This window comes from Molothrus aeneus, chromosome 4 (assembly GCF_037042795.1).
Source record: "Molothrus aeneus isolate 106 chromosome 4, BPBGC_Maene_1.0, whole genome shotgun sequence".
Classification (NCBI taxonomy): Eukaryota; Metazoa; Chordata; class Aves; order Passeriformes; family Icteridae; genus Molothrus; species Molothrus aeneus.
The window spans coordinates 62,672,118-62,690,729 of NC_089649.1; the positions used below are offsets into that span (position 1 = coordinate 62,672,118).

The 18,612-nt window shown below is 39.8% G+C and overlaps 1 protein-coding gene across 2 annotated transcripts in view; it reads right to left on the reverse strand.

The window, feature by feature from the left end:
- AFAP1 (actin filament associated protein 1) overlaps nt 1-18,612 on the reverse strand; it is a 111,164-nt gene that overhangs the window by 54,883 nt on the left and 37,669 nt on the right. For both annotated transcript variants that reach the window (XM_066548663.1, XM_066548662.1), the window contains exons 2-3: nt 7,471-7,599; nt 2,317-2,414 (exon numbers count right to left, since the gene is read on the reverse strand). In XM_066548663.1, coding sequence (XP_066404760.1) covers nt 2,317-2,414; nt 7,471-7,597 — 225 coding nt within the window. In that variant the 5' untranslated portion in view covers nt 7,598-7,599. The remainder of the gene's footprint in view (nt 1-2,316; nt 2,415-7,470; nt 7,600-18,612) is intronic.

The window sequence follows — 18,612 nt, forward strand, 5'->3', positions numbered from 1 at the left end:
GGACTCCATTGATTCAGGGTGCATTGAAAATCACCATGCAAGAGTAGTAATGGATGAAAGAATTAGATCTTGGCCACTGGCACAAATGTCCTGTGTATGAAAAGAAAGATGACAGTCTCTGAACATATCAATAATAACAAGGGTTTAATAAAGAGACACCTAATAGTGAAAGGTTTCCAAGAAATGATCAATGATATAATGATCAATTCCATTATATCAATGTGACTTCAGGAGCAGAATTCAAAGTAAGACTGGGCTCTGAGCTTACCATAGTGTTCAAAGCACAAAAAGCTGATGGTTTTGTCTTTTTGTTCAGATTCCTCCTGGTCTTTTGCAGGACAGCAGCAGTCTGTGATCTTTTTCACAAATTACAGTGTGCTGCCATATTAAAATATCACCACTTGTAACCTGTATTTGGGTACTGCAAGACAGTGAGAGGCTTGGGACTGGCTCATGGCTCATCTCATAGTGGCAGTGAAAGGGAGGTGAATCCACCACTGCCTGACAGCAGCAACAGAATTGCAGAAACACTGGCAAAAATCAGCTTCTAACACTACAGAAAAACTTGATGAATTGAGGTGAAAACATCCACAGTGTTACAGGCAGATCACAAGGGAGGGCCATGTTCAAGATCCACTTTGCCAGGCTCAGCATGGGAAGACCACACTGCAGACCAGCCAGCTCTAGCTGTGTCAACCTCCATGGTAATTCCCACAGTATCTCAGAGAAATATTTTTGTTATTAAAAATCCAAAATTAACCACTGCAAAAACCAGAGCTGACCTCCTGGACCTAATTCATACTTCACACCATTTAACTTGCTGCAGCTGTACCAACTTTAGGGGAATTTACACATTAGTGTATGAGAAAGGAAAAGGAGATGGGTTGTTCTAAGAAAAACAACTTGAATACTCAGAGCCAAACTGAACCCACACAAATATAAAAGAATGAGGATCTTAGTTGGTTTCAGTTTATGAAACCTGAAGTACCTGAAGTCTACATTTCAAAGGCATGTTCATTTTGCATAATTTTCCTGCCTCTTCTGAACTCTTTCCCTTGTAATTTATGCTGTACGTATTTTGAATTAAATAAAAATAATCAGTTTCTGGCGCTGTTAACCGTGAAATGAATTCTCTAAGTTTCACTGAATATTAATAACACTTGTTTTGCATCCATTAAATAAATGCATAATTAATCTACTGTCACAAACCTAAAGCTGGCATTGCTTAGAAAGAAAGTAAGATTAAGGTATTCCATACAATAAATGTTTGCTGTGTTTTTTCTTTTTTTTTTCTGCAGTCCACAGCATTTTACAAAAGGCTGGCCAGGAGTTCCATTTCATATATTAGTTCCTATGTTCATAAGATGCTACTGGCTATATTTCCCTCAGGCCCAGGCATAAATGTGTTAACAAAATACCACACTAAAATGAGGCAGAACATCAGCCATCCAGTTCCTCTGGCCCTGTAAGCTGCATCTGAGCTTCCTGATTCAATGAACCTGGGTCTCCATGGATGGTCCTTATCTCTGTGCACAAAATTTTCCACCCAAGAATAAAGAGATGGATACTTTAAGAGTATCAGTTCAACCTTCAACAGGCTAAACCACGATATGCTTACACTTCTCTAAAAAATGTTGAAAATGTTTTCTTCTTTCTGTAAAGTCACTATGGGAGAAGGCCTGAAACTTGTTTACATTTTTTTTCTATAACAAGACAGCTGCTCCCAGCTGGAGGATTGAATTACAGATCTCAATCAATATCTTTGCTATAAACACCTCTAAGAATCAGTGCATCTGCTTGATCTGAAGGGAATTTCCTACCCAGAGACTAGGCAGGAAAGGCAGCACCATGAAATGAAGCAAGGATACTTCCTTAACTTTAAAACTCTGCATCTTCATTTTTCAGCTGCTGAAAGGAGTCTTCTCGTTAGGCTTGCTCCAGGAAATGTTACCAATAAAAGTGTAAGAAACTGTCTGGGCCCTGTGAGCTTGGCTAGGCCAACCTCCAACACAGGACAGGTCAACCTTTGAAATGAAGGCTATGTTGCTCAGATTTCTGTCTGAATTCTGAAAATCTCCAAGGAGTGCCATTCCACAGCCTTTGCAGGTGACCTATTCCCAGGCTTATCTCACCACAGGTTATTTTTTGATGTCTCTTCTGCAGGCCAAACCGAATTCCCTCAACCAAAGCAGAGGTGAGAGGAATAATTATTTCCCTGGACCTCCAGGCTCTTCTCCCTTGTAACCATTTCTTTTAGGACTTACCATAAATACATTCTCTCTTGTATATATTTATACAATTAAATATAACACTCACCAGCCACTGCTGAGGTATTTCTGGCAGAGGCATTTGAGGAGGCGCCGGCAAACTGTTGGCAACTTCTTGCTTCTGGACATGTTCTTTTATTTCTAAACCTGTGGAAGAGCAACAAACATCCCTTAATACCTTGGTGGATGCAAATGGGGTATTTTTTCCACATGTGGCTCCCATGTCTGACTGTCACACAGTGAAATCTGGCATGCAGTTCTGATCACAGCCCACCTCCCAAGTGCAGTTACTGAGGCAGGACTGGAAGAATGCTGGGAATTCAGGAATTTAATCAAGCAGAACAAACACATACTTGCTCTATATGATAATGACATATATGCTGTTTGGATCAACAAATACCAGACATTGAAAAAAAATTACAGGAAATCATTCTGAACTGCCCATCCATCTCAAACTCAAAGACTTGAACAACTTTCAAACACGCTGCCAGGTGCCTGCCAGATAAAAACATTTATTGGGGGAATATGCCACATTTGAAAACATCCCAGTGGCACCATACAGTGAATAAAACACAGCCTGTGGGCAGTACATGACCAGCTGCCTTTTTTCAATGGAGATGATCAACACCTTTTTCCATGGCACATTTTGGATGGGCAAGGCCAGCATGGAGAAACAAGCCCCAAACCATCTTCCATGCCAAAAGAATGGAGAAGAGGGTGGAAGAAGAGCCCCCACCTGCCTGTTTTTCCTGGAAGTGACGGTGACAGCTCTTTGGCCAAGCCCACAGTGCCCATGTTCCCTGGGACCCTGCTGTGTCAGTCAAAGTCCCAGGGGAGGCAGGATGCTGAGACACCCCAGCCTGGAGCACTGCGGAGGGACACTGCCCTAACCAATTCACCATTAACAGAAATGCACACTGAGAGTATTTTCCCACCATTTCCTTCTCACGAATTTTTTATTTTAATAACCTCATAGTTTTCCAGGTGAATTTGATAAGGGAAAAGAATGAATGTAAAAGCTGCTTTGAGGGTCCTTTGTGCCATTGTTGCATCTCCCTCACAGGAGAAAAGAGGAAGGACTAACTCACTCTGTGTTTTTGGCACAATAATTTAAGTCACAGTTGAATTCCCTTCATACAAACAGGATATTGTTTATTCTTCTAAATATCAAAAGAAGATTAGGGTGCATCTCCTCGATGTTCTGGCAAACATTCAGTCCATGGATTGTACCCTGCTTAACCCCAGATGGAATTTAGTTCCTAGTGTTTAGTTGCATTTTTAAAATACATATTTACACAGTCAAATGGATGCCTTTCGGTCAAGATCATGTAATTCTCAAAAATGTAATCAATGATGAAATGTTTCTTGTCATAATATCCCAGACCCACTGGCTGTGAAGTCATGGGCTGAAAAACAACACTGATTTATTAAACTGTCTCCAAAGACTACAGATTCTTCTTTCTTCCTACAAATCGAGAGAGTGATTAGTCTTGGGAAACATTCCTTTTTTCTTTTTTTTCCAGTGTAACTTTCACTCATTGCTCTTTACATAGGATGAGTGATGAGTCCATATTATGACTGCCATCCATATCCAAGTCTCCCATGCTTTCCATAACAACCAGAAGCCATATATGAAGGTGTCTTTACTGAAAAAACCCCAAACAATTCCAAGTAAATACTATGGACTCCATAAAACTATTTTCCCCAGTTTTCAATCTATGTGTATGTTAACAGGAACCTGCTCTATCATTTAATTTCTTCTACCGATTTATACTGCAGAAGGAGTACAACAGGTTTAGGGCATCAGGTCCTGTTAAAGAAAACAGGCAGTGTTGATAGTCGTATTAAATGCCTAAATCCAGCAACAGTTCTTACTCCAAAATAAACTCTTTGTGTCTTTGTTTTTTAGAAAAAAGTCTGAGTTTTAGAATGAAATGCCAAGTGTTTTCTTCAGACTTACACTCCACTGGGCATGCCAAGGCTCAGGAAGAAAAATAAGGTTTATAGTTTTGCCAGCTATTCAGAGTAACCACTAGTTTGGATGCAGGGCAAGTTGAGGCCAAGCAGCTACGATGTGAAGAACACATCTGCCCGGCCCAGTTCTCTCTGCTTGATAGATATTAGATGAAGAGAACAGTGTGCATTTAGGGGAGATGGAACAAAACAAGGCAAAAGATTTCTAAAGAATTCCCCAAGTAAGACCTCACTCAGTTTGAAGTGTTTTACTGAAACCCAACCAGCCCATCAATGTAATTTCCACACCTTTACAAAGAAAAACATAATTGTTCATTTCCAGACATTCTAACAAAGCCAGCCAGTTCCCAGTTTCCCAGATCCATCATCACCAATCCCCATTGATCTTACATGGTTTTCTCCAGCAATCAAACAATCCTGTTGGATTCACCCTGTTGATTTTTGCAAATGCAACTAAAGAGCTTGAACTCAGCACAGTCCTCAAGCCTCTTAAACTGTGCCAGCAGCCCAAGAGCTCTCGTGGAGTTGTGTGGGTGGAGTAAAACAACAATCTGAAAAACAGACTCCAAATGATAGCTCATCTTAGTTACAGAGTACTGTGGGTTGATGCGTCTTTTATTGCTTTTAATTTTAATGAAGAGATGAATAGTTTCAAAGGGATGGGAGTACTGAATGTTATGACCGATAAAAAAAGCAGCAGGGTCGGCTCCAGTAAAGTACATGACTCCCTGGGTAGCTTCACACACACTCAAGGCCAGGATGTGATGGCAGAGCTCCCAAGGAGGCAGTTCCTCTCCTTCCCTGCCTTGTTCCTGTCCCTGCACCAACCTCTCCTTTGAGCCAGCATAAGCATGTGTGTGGCCTTAGGATGAACCAGACCAGGGAAGTGACACTGGTTAGGACTAAACCAGCAAAAAAAAGCAAATAATGTTTGTGCTAGCAGAAAGGAAGAGGCAATACATGAGTAGCCTGGAGAGAGAAACTGGATGCTTTTTTAGAGGCCATGCTGGCTTAAATTCCACTCAACTACATAAACTAAAGTTTATAGATATATAAAGCATAGTCCTATGATCTCTTATTTAACTGAACTATGGGATTTCCTTAACTCTGGTTTGAACTAGAGCATATATTTTAGCAAAATATTCCATCTTGATAAGATGCCAGCAATGGCATGCAGAACTTGCTAAGTTCTTCCATTAGTTCACAGCTTCAATGCTCAAAAGGTGCTTTATTTCCACTTTGAAACAAGCATTCAGCATTGCACTTACTCTTGTGTAAGTCTAGGAGCTTGTTCTCAGTCACTCCTTTTCTACATAAAGATTAATTATGGCACCTCATTTTGGTTAATTTGAAGGCATATTCCTGGATCCTTTAATCACTTTTACAACTTTTCTTTGAAATGTCTACATTTGATCTCCTTGAAGGAAGGCACTAGAGGTGAGTAAAATGTTCCAGTAACAACTGCACTAGCAAGTGCTGAGCAAAGGCCAACCACTTAATACATGGATCTCACAGGGATCTTGGTGATGGGTGGATCCTGTAATTGGATGAAATGGATCTTGTTACAGAGCCTGCAATAGGTTTTAAAACCTAAATGGTAGGTGCTGATTAGTGGAAAGCTATGGTTCTGGGGTCTTCTTATCTGTCACCACATGCAGAGACATAGACTGGACACACCTAGGAAGGTGCCCTGGCACACAGAAACTGGTATTCACACAGTTAAGACCTCTCACTCTCAAAGTGATTTTGATCTGTGTACAGGGAGCAGATCTTTGCCCAAGCTAACTCCCACATCATGCCTAGGAACTGACGGAGGACACGAGTCTGCTCAGGCCAAACTAATGCAAGCATCACTCCTCAATTTAACAGCATAAATAATTGAGCTCTAGAGTCCAGAAACATACTCAGCACTGTGAAATGGAGGGTTTTTCCTCCTGGAACACCATCCACAATCCCAAAAGAAAGAATGTGACAATCTTTCCCCATGTTTTCAAAGCTGGCAAAAGAATGACACCTGACTTCCAGAACAAGTCAAATGTTTTTCGTAATAAATCTAGTTGTAAAGATTGCAAGAAGAACATGCAGCCTCAGCTCAGCATTGCTGAGGTTATTTTCCATGCCAGTGAAATACAACTGTTTCTAAACATAAATTGCAGGTTCACCCCTACAGATTTTTGGGGAGTTTGGTGTATTTTGATGAGCTTCTGGAGCATGAAGACTCCTTCCACAATATGAGAAATTGGTATCTACCTTGTTCTCTCAGTGTAAGGTAAAAATAGTGGTGAGTCTTAAAGAATGTCGAAATGGAGAAGAGGACAATCATTACTTTAAAGATCTCCTTGGACTTGAATCCCACAGCAAAGACTATTTCTTTAATAAATGGGGGCAACACTGCATTAAACAATACCACATTTTTCTAGCACCAGAGAAGAAACAAATCAAGAGAAATACAGCTGCTCATAATGTGGCATTTTTCTTCAACAAACTCTGTTATTTTTCAAAAATCTAAACTGGGGGTTTACACTGGAAGTTCTTCTGTCAGATGTAGTGCAGACAGAGGTCTTAGGGTCCAGATGTCACTGCATACAGAAAAGTGTGGTAAAAAATATAAGGGTACTGTTAGAAAAAATAGTGAGGAATGTTCTTCACCAAAGCTCTGTGGAAAGGTTCCTGTACACAGTGAATCACTTATGTTGCACTCAGTTCCATAATCATGATGAAGACAAGAAGTTGTGCAATAAAAATGGTTTTAGATAGGAAGAAAACAAGAAAGTGAGTCTAATTGCAAAATGCAATCCAAACATTCTGGCAACAATTTCCTATCTCTGGCTTGGCACTCCTGTATCAGTTATGCACCAGACTCCACCTCAGTATCAGGCTTTTTGATGGATTTGGGTGATTTGACACAGATGAAACGGTGCTGTGGCCAGCACTCACTCCCTGGCATCAAAACTCACAAACAGCATTACTGGCACAAATTAAATGAAGCAGACACTCTACCAGCAGAAGTGAAAACTTTCTACCTAGGCAATAATTCCTAGGTGTGCCTGTTGCTGTATTTCACTGCTGGACACAAAGCAAAGCATTCAGGAAAGTTACACTTTGGCTTCACCCTGTCTTTCTGTCTTGCTTCAATTTAGGGCTTGTCTTCAGCTCTTAAAAGTTATTTCACTGAGTACAGACTTATTCTGTGCATTCTGCAAGCGAGAAAACACACCCCAGCACTGACCTTTTGATGACTGTATCCTCAGGAGAATGTTAGTTATTACTGCCTTCTTCTCCCTGACAGTGGAAGTTAGATATTCATGGTCCAGAAGTTCAAGAAACAGGCGCAGCTCAACTATTAACTCTTCCATGGCTGAAAGACAAAAGAACAGAATTACTTTTTCTGAAAAGTCCCATTGGAAAAAAAAGTTAGTTCTCATTTATCTACATTCATAGATATTTTCTAGTATTTCTTAAAAATGTATGGTCCTCCCTGATGAAAAGAGACTTTAACATTATTATGCATTAAAGAACCAACAGAATAATCCATTAGTGAGCACTGCTGGCATTTATAACATTTATTTCCTAACTGGAAGACATAGCTTTTCACATGCCACACGATGAAGCCAGCACCAGACAAGTTACGTGCAGGAATGGTGGCCCCTGGCTTTTCTATTTCTGCCACTCTGGTTCCCCTCCCATTAACAAACTGCAAAAATTTCTAACAGCAGAACAAATGTAAGGCTTGGTAAAGCTTCCAGACACCACTGGTATTTTAATGAATCTTTCCTTCATCTTTTTTCTTCTGTTTGCTGTGGTAAGAGCTGGTACTGATTTTTCTTTTTTATGATCTCCAAAGACAAGCTTCCAATCTCTCACATGTTTTCTTATCACTCCCCAGATTCTACATGATGCATTTCACATTTCATCCTATTCTATTATTCCAGATCTCAAAGCTTTCCAACTCTAGAAAAAATTACATTCCTTCTCTCTATTCCCAGTGCTTCTCAATTTTTTTATCGATGAATTTCATAAGCACAGTTCTACTTTTTTCCTTTCAAGTTATCCCCAAAGTCTTGCATCATCCTGAGAACTGCAGTAGCTCAGACCATACATAGAAACACTTTTGTTAGCCTGATCATATGATCTCTTCAGCAGATTTCTGAGGAAGCCCATGATATTGAACCCCACTTTCATGCTTCAGTTCTCTCATAATTCTGAGATTCTCTGGTCCCTTTGCTTAAGGGGATGTACTATTTATAGTTTTGTATCCTCATTCCGAAATGCCTCCACTTAAATTTTTCTCTACTTAATCACATTTGTTTTTACAGTCTTTTCCAGGCCTAACTGGGCAACTGCTGCTAAGCCCCTTCAGACCTCTAAAAGGTACATTCTTTGCTGCTTACTCCCTTACCAGCTCTTCTCTACTCCTAAAACCTTTCTGATACAATTGTTTACCCAAGTGAACCTGGAATCCATTCTTCCATTTCTGAGAACATGTCAGGATGTTTAAACAACCCTTGTTTGAGGTGCATTTGCTTTATCCCACAGATGTCAGCTACACTCCTGCAAGGGACTCCTGGCCTATTTTTGTCTCCAAGAAATGCAGATTCTCCCATGCATTTGGAGACTGTACCTATGCTCTGACTGCTCTGGGAAAGCCAACAAACTCCTGGCAAGCACAGAAGATGTGCCAGTCAGCAATACCAGGGCATGAAAACATCTTAACAAAGAAATCCCTGAAGAAATAGGCTTGGGCAAGTATTTTCATAGAATCATTTAGGCTGTAAAAGACTTTTAAGATCATCAAGTCCAACCACAGCACTGCCAAGTGCACCACTAAACCATGTCCCTAAGCCCCACATCCACGTGGTATCAAGGACAGCGACTTCACCACTTTCTTGGGCAGTCTACTCCAATGTTTAACTATCTTTTCATAGAAGACATTTTTCATAATATCCGACCTAAACATCCCCTGGTGCAAACTGAGGGCATTTCCTTTTGGCCTGGGGTAAAACACTGGCACCCACCTCCCTACAACCTCCTTTCAGGCAGTTGTAGACAGTGGCCAACCTGAATCCCATTTTCTCCAGTCTAAACAATCTCAGCTCCCTTAGATACTGCTCTTAAGACTTGTGCTCCAGACCCTTAACCTTTAATTTTCTCAGACACTATTCATTTGTACATTTAACTCCACCCTGCCCAAGTTTTTCTTGGTGATGATATTCTTTTATTCAACTGAGCAGAAGTACTGCCATTACATAAACTGTCCACATTTTCAGGAACTATGTTTCCCAAAGATTTTCACAATATATTGGCAAGAAAAGGGTTTTTAAAATGACAGGAAAACTGTCTGTGTGGCTTCACAACGTAGCTCATGAAAAACATCCCATGGCTACAATGGTAATTTTTTTTGCCATCACATTTGTAGCTGTCTAAGCTCTCTAGAAATCTGTCAGAAATCCAAAGTATTTCACAACAACCCTATTACTTCCAGAGTTGGTCAAATTATGAAACAAATATTTACAGCATACAGCTTTCTGAAGCACAAAGGCATAGGTTCAGATTTGCAAAGTGACCACGAGACTCTAGGAGAAATAAAAAGTCCATATGACCAACAAAAAAAAAAAAAGTAATATCCAAATAATCAGCTCTTATATTTTTCTCAAATTATAAAATTTAGAGATAAGATGTATATTCCATTCTGTGTATAGTGGTCTCCACCTTTTAAGTATGCTTTGAATATAAAATGCATTAATATTGTTCATTTTAGTTAGAGAATATATGAATATTTTAATAGTTACTTGATATGATACATAGCTTTCAAAAGCTATCATTATCATACAATCTAGGCAATCATTGTGAAACCTGATCAGTATGCAGTACAAGAAATGTTTATTTTTCATGTAGTTCTACAGACATATTTATTGTTAGTAACTGCAATTACTGTTAGTAATTGCATATATTACTGCACTAATATTTCTTTGCAATGCCATGTTTCCTGATTTCTTTAAGGCAAGGGACTGTAAATAGGCTGAAAGGGAGCTCTGCCTTCACCTCTTCACCAAAGAATACTGTATGCCACAGTCACCTCACTTCTTTGCTGAGAACTTCTAGGAAGGGAAAAAAGGATGAAAGCATCAGATACCTTTGATATGCAAAGTGTACACAACTGTGTTATTAAAAATTATCAGATCCTCCTTCTCAGGATCTTATAATCTAATATAAACAGATGGATTGCACAATGAGAAATGAAAACAGAGCGAGAGGGAGTTACCAGGGAAAGAGACAGGGGAGCAAGAGGACAAGGGATAGGAAACCACAACTGGAGAGACTTCTGGGAGCTGCACCAGCCCAAATCTCTCCTGATTGTACCATATGTGGTACCAAATATGAGGCTTTTCTCTCTATCTTGGAGGAAATCTGCATTGCAGTCCCTGGTGACCCCTTCCCATCGACCTACAGTGACCAGCCCACCAAAGGTACTGGTGTGGGAAACAGTAAAGGTAAGAGGATTTTCAACAAATTAACTGCCCCAGCAGAGGATTTAAACACAAAGTTTTGGTTAGGATGGATAAAAGGACGGGAAGATGAACCTGATACCAGTTGAGGCAATCCTTGAAAACACAACCACACCAAAGCACTGCCCTGGCAGCACAGTGGCACTCACTGCATGTGCCCTGGGCCAGCAGTGCCTCACCCAGGAGCACAGAGCAAGGACAAACTGCTGCTCCTGCCTGGCCAAGCTCACAGGTGTGTCACACTGACTTCAGGCAGGCAGCCAAAAATGCTAATTCACAATTCTAGTGTGACAACAGAATGAAATTCTTGGCAGCTGCTAAAAAATTCGAGACGTGAACACTCAGACATTGTTTCTACCAGGACTAAATGAGGGATGTATTTTCTTTTGTGGGAGTTAATAGTATCATAAATATCAAAGGGTGAAGGAAGAAAGTTCTGAATTTCACTTCATATATGCACCGAAGTCAAACATCTGAAAAGAAAAAAGGGAAACATTGTTCCCAGCTAGCAAGGAACACTCTTTCCACATATCCTAAAGCATACTTTCCTGTTAGTACTTCTGCTGCTTAAGGAAAGAGCAGGAATACTGCCATGGAGTGTATTGAAATAAAGTACTGAAAACTCTTTTTTCCAAGATGAACTTGTATGTTCAGAGGAAGAAACAAGTTTCCCTGTTGTCAGTCCTTGGCTGATTTTCTGGATTAAAAAATCTTATTTTCTCTTTCCTAGAAATGTGAAGATGTACTCACAAAAAACAAAAATGGAACTGAGTAACAGAAAATCTACATATTTTCAGTAAGCAATCATTATTTCTTAAATGGAGACTGAAAAAGTGCGGGTGATGCAAGCACCAAAGAAAAACATACTCCTCCAGTGAGAGATTACCCTTGGAAATCTGACATCACCATAAAGAAAGAATAATAATCAGAAGAAGGCTCCCAAAAAAGGGGCCAATTTGTTTGACAGTTTTGGCTGTATTCTCATTGCCAAAGGAATTACTGGTAAGTGGCAGGTGGTGAAAGGCAGGGTGGAGCCCAGGGATGGTAATCACAACAGTAAGCTGCTTTTAGCTGGACTGAGGAACAAAATCACATTCCATATTAAATGATGAGAAGTCCATTCTATGCTCAACAGGAATTATAGGCCCCTAATGGGCTGCTGTAATTGCCATGCACAAATAAAAAAACAATGATAAATCCAGAAGGGTTTCCAAGACCAGCTCTCAAGAGTTTTAAAGTTTTTCAAATGGCAGCACATAAAAACTATATACATCAGCCAGCAACAGAATACACTAAGGCAAAAATAATCAGAAGAAGCCAATTACATCACACTGCAGATTTTGTTCCAAACCAGAACTAAAACCAAATGGGAATAAAAATGCATAATGATGCAATTATTCCAAATCTATGTTTACAGATAACTAGCTTATAACCATTTTTTTAAAAGAATATAGTTTTCACTTCCAGTTGATTTGAAAAAAATTGTAGGGACAGTTCTGTATCACACACATGATTTCAAGGTTGCTTAAACCAGAAGAAATGACAAGAATGAGCTCATTAGAAAAATGGTCAGATTGTTTTTGGTTAGTCCTAGCAATTACAGTATTTCTTAACCTTGCCATAGCATAAATGACCTGAAAGTGTTTTTCAGTTGACTAATATACACTAGTGAACTTTTAAAGAAAAAGAAATGCAGGTCCAGGAAGGAGGACAGGAAGTATGTTTATTAATTATTGTCTTGTCCATACAGCACAAACCTCCCACACTTCCAGGCTTGCATATCTGTTATAAATGCATTTATGAAAATACATAAGTATACTTTATTTTGCTTCAGCAAAATAAATTTTAATTGAGCTTCAGCTTTTTAGAAGATCCTATTGATCAGTTCCTTGAACATTGCTGAATCAAATTTCTCTGTGCTTGTGTTTTTTGTTCTCTGTTTGGTTTGTCATTTGCAGAAGTTGAAGGCTAGAACAGAGACTCACTACAAGAAATCACCTAATCTGACTTTGTATACAATACAGGCCAGAGATTTTCACCTTGCTACCTCTCTGTTCGTGGAGAGAGGTGTATTTTTGGGGAGTGCATCTTCCAGGAAAGCAAAAAATCTCTGTCAGAATCTTGAGCCCTAGTTTCATGGGGGGTGATCCCACTTGACTTCCCCAAACAAATTTGATTGGATTAATGGGTAACATTGAGGCCAATCTTCAACCTATATATAAAATCTTCTTGAAACATAGTGACTCTCCCAATCCTTCAAAAAAACCTCACTGGTATTTGGGTACCAAGCAACATTGTAGAAACCAGACATGCGTTCTCATTTAAAATAAAAAGCAGAATGTGAACTTCATGCTTAAATCCATTTCTCTTGAAATAGTGTCACTATCCTTAGTTTTGGATGCTGTAATTTGAATATTTTATTAAAAAGCTCATAACAGACTACTGCTGAGGAAACCATGGCTGTTTTTTATAAAGCTATAAATATCAGGGACACTACAATGAATGCAGAGCCACAAGGAGACAAAAATCTTTATGAAGAAAAATACAAAATCACTTTGATGCACTTTCACTCAATCCTATAATGCAGTTATAAATATCCTGTACCCAGCAATTAATAAAAAAGCTCCTTTCATGACTATTTTATCATTATCCAGGAAAATATTTTCACACAGAAGCACACAAAATCTGAAAGCAAGCAGTGAGAGCATATTTAGCAGCAGGAAAAGTTTTTTAATTTTTTCAATATGCTACCAGAAACTAGCTGACATTATTTGAAAACTGTATTAGAATCCCCTGCCCTCAAGAAATAAAAGTCTGGTTGCTTGAGGAACACCCTATGAGGAGACAAGACTTCTCACTTGATGAGTTTTCTCTTGGTTGCACTCACCCTTCTCTGCTGCTCATAATGTACATAATGAGAACCATAATGTACAAGTGTGATGGACTCTACCTGATAAATATGCTAAATCCTGCATCAGAAAGTGCAGATGATCAGCTTGGGCATACATGGCATTAGAGCAAAGAATAGTAGTGTGTTAAAAAGGGGTGAACCCTAAACAGTAAATGAAGCCCTAGAGATGAAGAACCAGTATGATGCAAGTAAAACATAAATAAGGATTTCCATTAGAGTGTTTTAGCATAAAAATAATTACACCCCTCTAAAAATGGCAAAAAACCCGTTTATTGTTTAAAATTTGGCATTCCCCAGCCTGTCACAAAGATTCTCTCCAGACAGCTTGGGGTAAGAGAGGCAAAACAAATCTACTAAAAACTCCTCCTGTCTTATGCATATTCATGATCAACCTCAAGGGATCACTTCACCCACAACGCACATGTATTCCTCTTTCTCCTTCTCTGCTTCAGATCTCAAGGAACTGGCTTTTACAAAACCAGCTTTCCAAAATGCTATCAGAGCTCCAAGTGCTACTGCTTCAATACCTGGGTGATAAAACAAGAGGTGGGAAGGCATTAAGGAATGTCTGGACAAGAAACAAGCTGCCAAAAATCCTGCTCCATCACTGAATTCTAGAGCCATGCCAAAAATCCTACAGCCATGCAATGAGTGACAGCAGTGCTGGGGTGTAATCCATTAGCAGGGTGGATGGATAAAGCATTTATTTTTTTAAGGTGCAAAACAATGTTTAAGCAATGTCACAGACTTTGGAAGGGAACGCTTGCTTGTAAGCAAATTCACAGACTCATAGAAAACAAAAAAGAACTAAAAATAAAACAGAGAAGGGAAAATGAAAAAAGGAGAAATAAAAAAGGAAAAAAAAAGAAAATAAAAAATAAGAAACAAAGGAAGAACCAAAAAAGAAGAAAAAAAAAATTAGTGTTCAAGGTATTTCTTTTTATTTCACATAGAACTACATGGAACTCATAATATGCTAGCCAAAAAGAAAAAAAATGCTGATAACTAACTAACTAAACTTACAGTGGACTTTTATAAAGTTGTTCAAGACTTTATCTAAAAGTCTGTTTTCCATCTGAGATTTCTATTGTTCCCAAAATAAATGTAACACACTTTGTAAAGCACATGAACATGGATTTCACCCTCGCTGGATGCCCAGCAGGCTGAGAAAGTCTCACCCCCCTGCCTCTGTGGGCACTCAGGTTCAGCTCTCTTTTTGGACTCCCATTATCCCTCTGCAGCAGGAAACTGGAATTTCTTGCATTTAACCACCTCCAAAAGTATCAGCTGCCATCATCCCATCAGGACAAGACATTCCAGGTCCTGTCTGCTGGCTCCTGCATTATCTCACCTCCTCCCTCCCTCCAAACCACCAAAGACAAGCAGCCACTACAGAATTAATGAACAGGCTCCAAATCCACAAAAGAAAAGCACTTCCCTCTGATGAAGAGGACAGAAAATCTGTGGTAGGAGGTGAAAGTCTGTGCCTGTCTCCAGATCCCAGGGGAAATGGGGCTCAGATAAGGCTGAGACCACAGAAACCAATGACCTGTGGCAGTAAAAACAAAGAGAAGCACTGCAGCACCCCCTGTGAGCTCTTCACTCGTGTCCCCAGCTGAACACAGATCCCTTCTTAGGGTAGAACTTCTATCAAAGTTATGAATAATTACATATCCAGAAGAAATGTGAGACAGTAAATTAAGGAAGTTAATGGAATGGAGCCACAGAATAGCAAAACAATGACAAAGAAATACAAATATGGCAATGGTAGGAACTGCACATTATAATTTGGTATTTCTGTATTGAGCAACACAATTTTATTATCCACGCCAAATAGCAAACTTTAAAATTGTTCAAGTCCAGAGTCTGATCATGTCATCCATGTGAGCAGGACAGCTGAAGAACAGTTTTCACTTTGTGAATCTGGAGTCCAGACTTCCAGTGTGCAGCTAAATTAGAGCCAGAAATGAGATAATATTGCATTTTATAAGAATAGATCCATAAGCTCTCACATTTGGATGAGAAGATGGAAAAGAACTCCTTTTTTTCTGTCCTACAACACTTTTTATATGACAGTTCTCATTGCTGGGTTCATTATGCAGTGAGTAACTTCTGCCATATATTGATTATTGTCTGATGCTCTCCCCAAGGAGAGAAGCATGTTCTGCTTTTTCTGTCAGGCTTTTGAAAATTTCAATTAATATATGTACACATTGATACAGATGACACACATGATCCATAAATGCATGAAATATATTCTCTATTGAAACCAGCAACATGTGCCTTTCAACAGTGGATTCAGCTAGCTGTGATAAAGTAGGAAAGCTGTAATTCTAAAATGGGGAAATTCAATTCCCTCTACCCCTCAGGTTAATTCTCTGTAATACACCAATGTCTCTCTGATTTTTTCCTCCTTCTGGTTCTCCTTCATGGTTACTAGGAAGACAAGAAAATTAAATAAACTTTTAATTTTATAGTTTCTGAAAATAAATAAAAAATAAATTTAAAAAAATTGAGCTCAGCCAGCCTGAGGCAAATTACTCCTTTCAGCTGCTGCCCTCAGCACAGCTCTGCAGCATGCCAATGAGACAGACCAAGGCTCCCTATGGAACCCTGCCATGGCCAGCACAGAGAGTGCTGGGAGCCTGGGTTTGATCCAGGTGCCTCTGGGCTTGGACAGAGGCTGCTACAAGGGAGGGCAACAGCAAAGACAGCAAAGACCCTGAGCACAGGAAGGGATCAGCCAGCAGTGGGACCCACACCTGCCAATGGAGCAACCTTCAATGCCCCTTCTTTGTTAACATTTGTTACAACTGATCCAAGGTTACTCTCTAAAAGAAGATAAAGTCAGAAAATACATTTCAGGAAACTATGAAAACCTAGGTCCCTGAAAATAAGTTATATTTTCTTACAATAGGAGAATCAGAATTCCAACAAGTGCCCTTTCATGTATTTTTTAGAAAGGAAGAGGTGCTAAAGAATATACTAACAAAAAGTGGGTCCAATAAGTCAACTGAAATGTTGCCACTTGAAGGACTGTACTGGAATTCAAAATGCTATTTTGTCACAAAATCTCATTTTCCCACCTTTACAAATATACAGAAACCTCATCATTTCAATATTCTAGCATGGAATGCTGGAAGTGAGAGTGGGACTTTTAAATAATGGCAATAGTACATGAGAGGCTCATTGCCCTGGCAGGACATGGGCAATAATACTGTATTTATGGGACCTGAAACTGAGCATACTGAAGAGAGCAGCACAAACACTCTGGCACAGTTTTTGTGATTAGATTTAGACCCCACAAATTTCATGTAAGAAGTTGTCACCGTGTCACCAACATACCATGTGAAATAGACTAATTGGAAAGCTGAATTATTTTCAACATCCATAGTATTGATAGATGGGAATTTTTATCTCTGGTACTGATCAGCCAGAAAACAAGACATATTCAGAAAACAAAGCAACAAAAAATTATCTTCATAACAAAAAAAGAAAGAAAAAAACCCCTTTATTCAAAACTTTGGATCTTTATCTGGTGTACTTCATGCAGTTTCACTAAAGCCCAATTAATTCACTGCAACCCTGGACATGCAGCAAATACTTGTATTATGGCCATGCTCTAAATTTATCATGAAACCAGAAAACATATGTTTAAGAAACAGTAATAAACTCCTGCCAACACCTTTCTCTCAGGCTGCTCCAGCCACCTTTCCTCTTCTATTCAATCAGCCCTGCACCTCTTTGGAATACAGACTGTGCTAGACAGCCTTACCTACAAGATCCCAGGGAAAATTTACCTCCACGACTTGCACTCCCCTTGCATCATTTTCTGTTTTCTGTACATTATCTGTTATTTTTTTTTTTACATCTGGTCAGACTGCCCCACATGTTTGGAATAGCCTCCCTTTTCCCTGCCAGGCAGCCTCCCTCTCTCCCATGAAATCCCTCTTTCTTTCAGCATCCCCTTCAGCAGCAATCCTCACATTCCCCTTGACCAACAGTTGCACCACGTCTCGTCATGCAGCTGGGTTTTTATCTACCTTTGGGTCAGACCCTGCCAATGTTTTCCCATGGTAAAAAAAACCCTCCCAATCCTTCTGATCAGTTTCACTAACCAAAGCAGCAGGATGGGTTCAGAGAGAGGGGAACAAAAAAAGTGTTTGAGTTATTAACATCTAAAAGGCACTAAGTTCATTCCAACGCAAAAGGAGCAAAGCAGACAAACAGTGAGATGTCTGTTCCTCCTGCCAGCAGTGGGAAAATACAGCTCTGAGGATGGGAGACCAGGGCAGCTGCCAGAACACATCCTGGCACCAGCACGGGCACTGCCTGGCCAGCTGTGCCAGCTCCATCCTCCCCCTCACACCTGGCCCTTTCCAACACAGAGGTGGTATTTGCAAAAAATAAAACTATTGTTCCATATTCCAAGAATATTTCTAAGCTCTGAGGACGTATGTCCAAAATGTTACCAGTGGCTCTCACTCACTTGGAGTCTGGCTGTGTTTCTTCAGGTCAAGGAAATAATTTATTGTTTGTAAAAAGTGCTGGGATGGAACAGCACAAGCAACATCAGCTCCTCACTGTTACAGCATTTAAAAACTTCCTATCAGGCCACATGGCAGAAGAAGAAAAGCACTTTACCTACATCCTTAGCATATTCTCTCTGTGACTGCCCACTTGTATCAGCTGATGGATACCATAAAGATAAAAATGGACCATTGGGTTCAGAACAAAACCCTATATTCAAACTACACAGCAAGCACAAATAACCTCTGAGCACACTTCAGCAGTATCACTTGGGCAGGGAAGTCACATTTTATGACTCAGAGGTTCACTGCACGTCCATTTGTCCTCACCAAACTTCTGTCACAGCTCAGGGAATGCCCTGATCAACATGAGCTTCACCAAGGGCTGAGTGTGCCATCAATCCAATGCCTTGTTTGTCTGGATG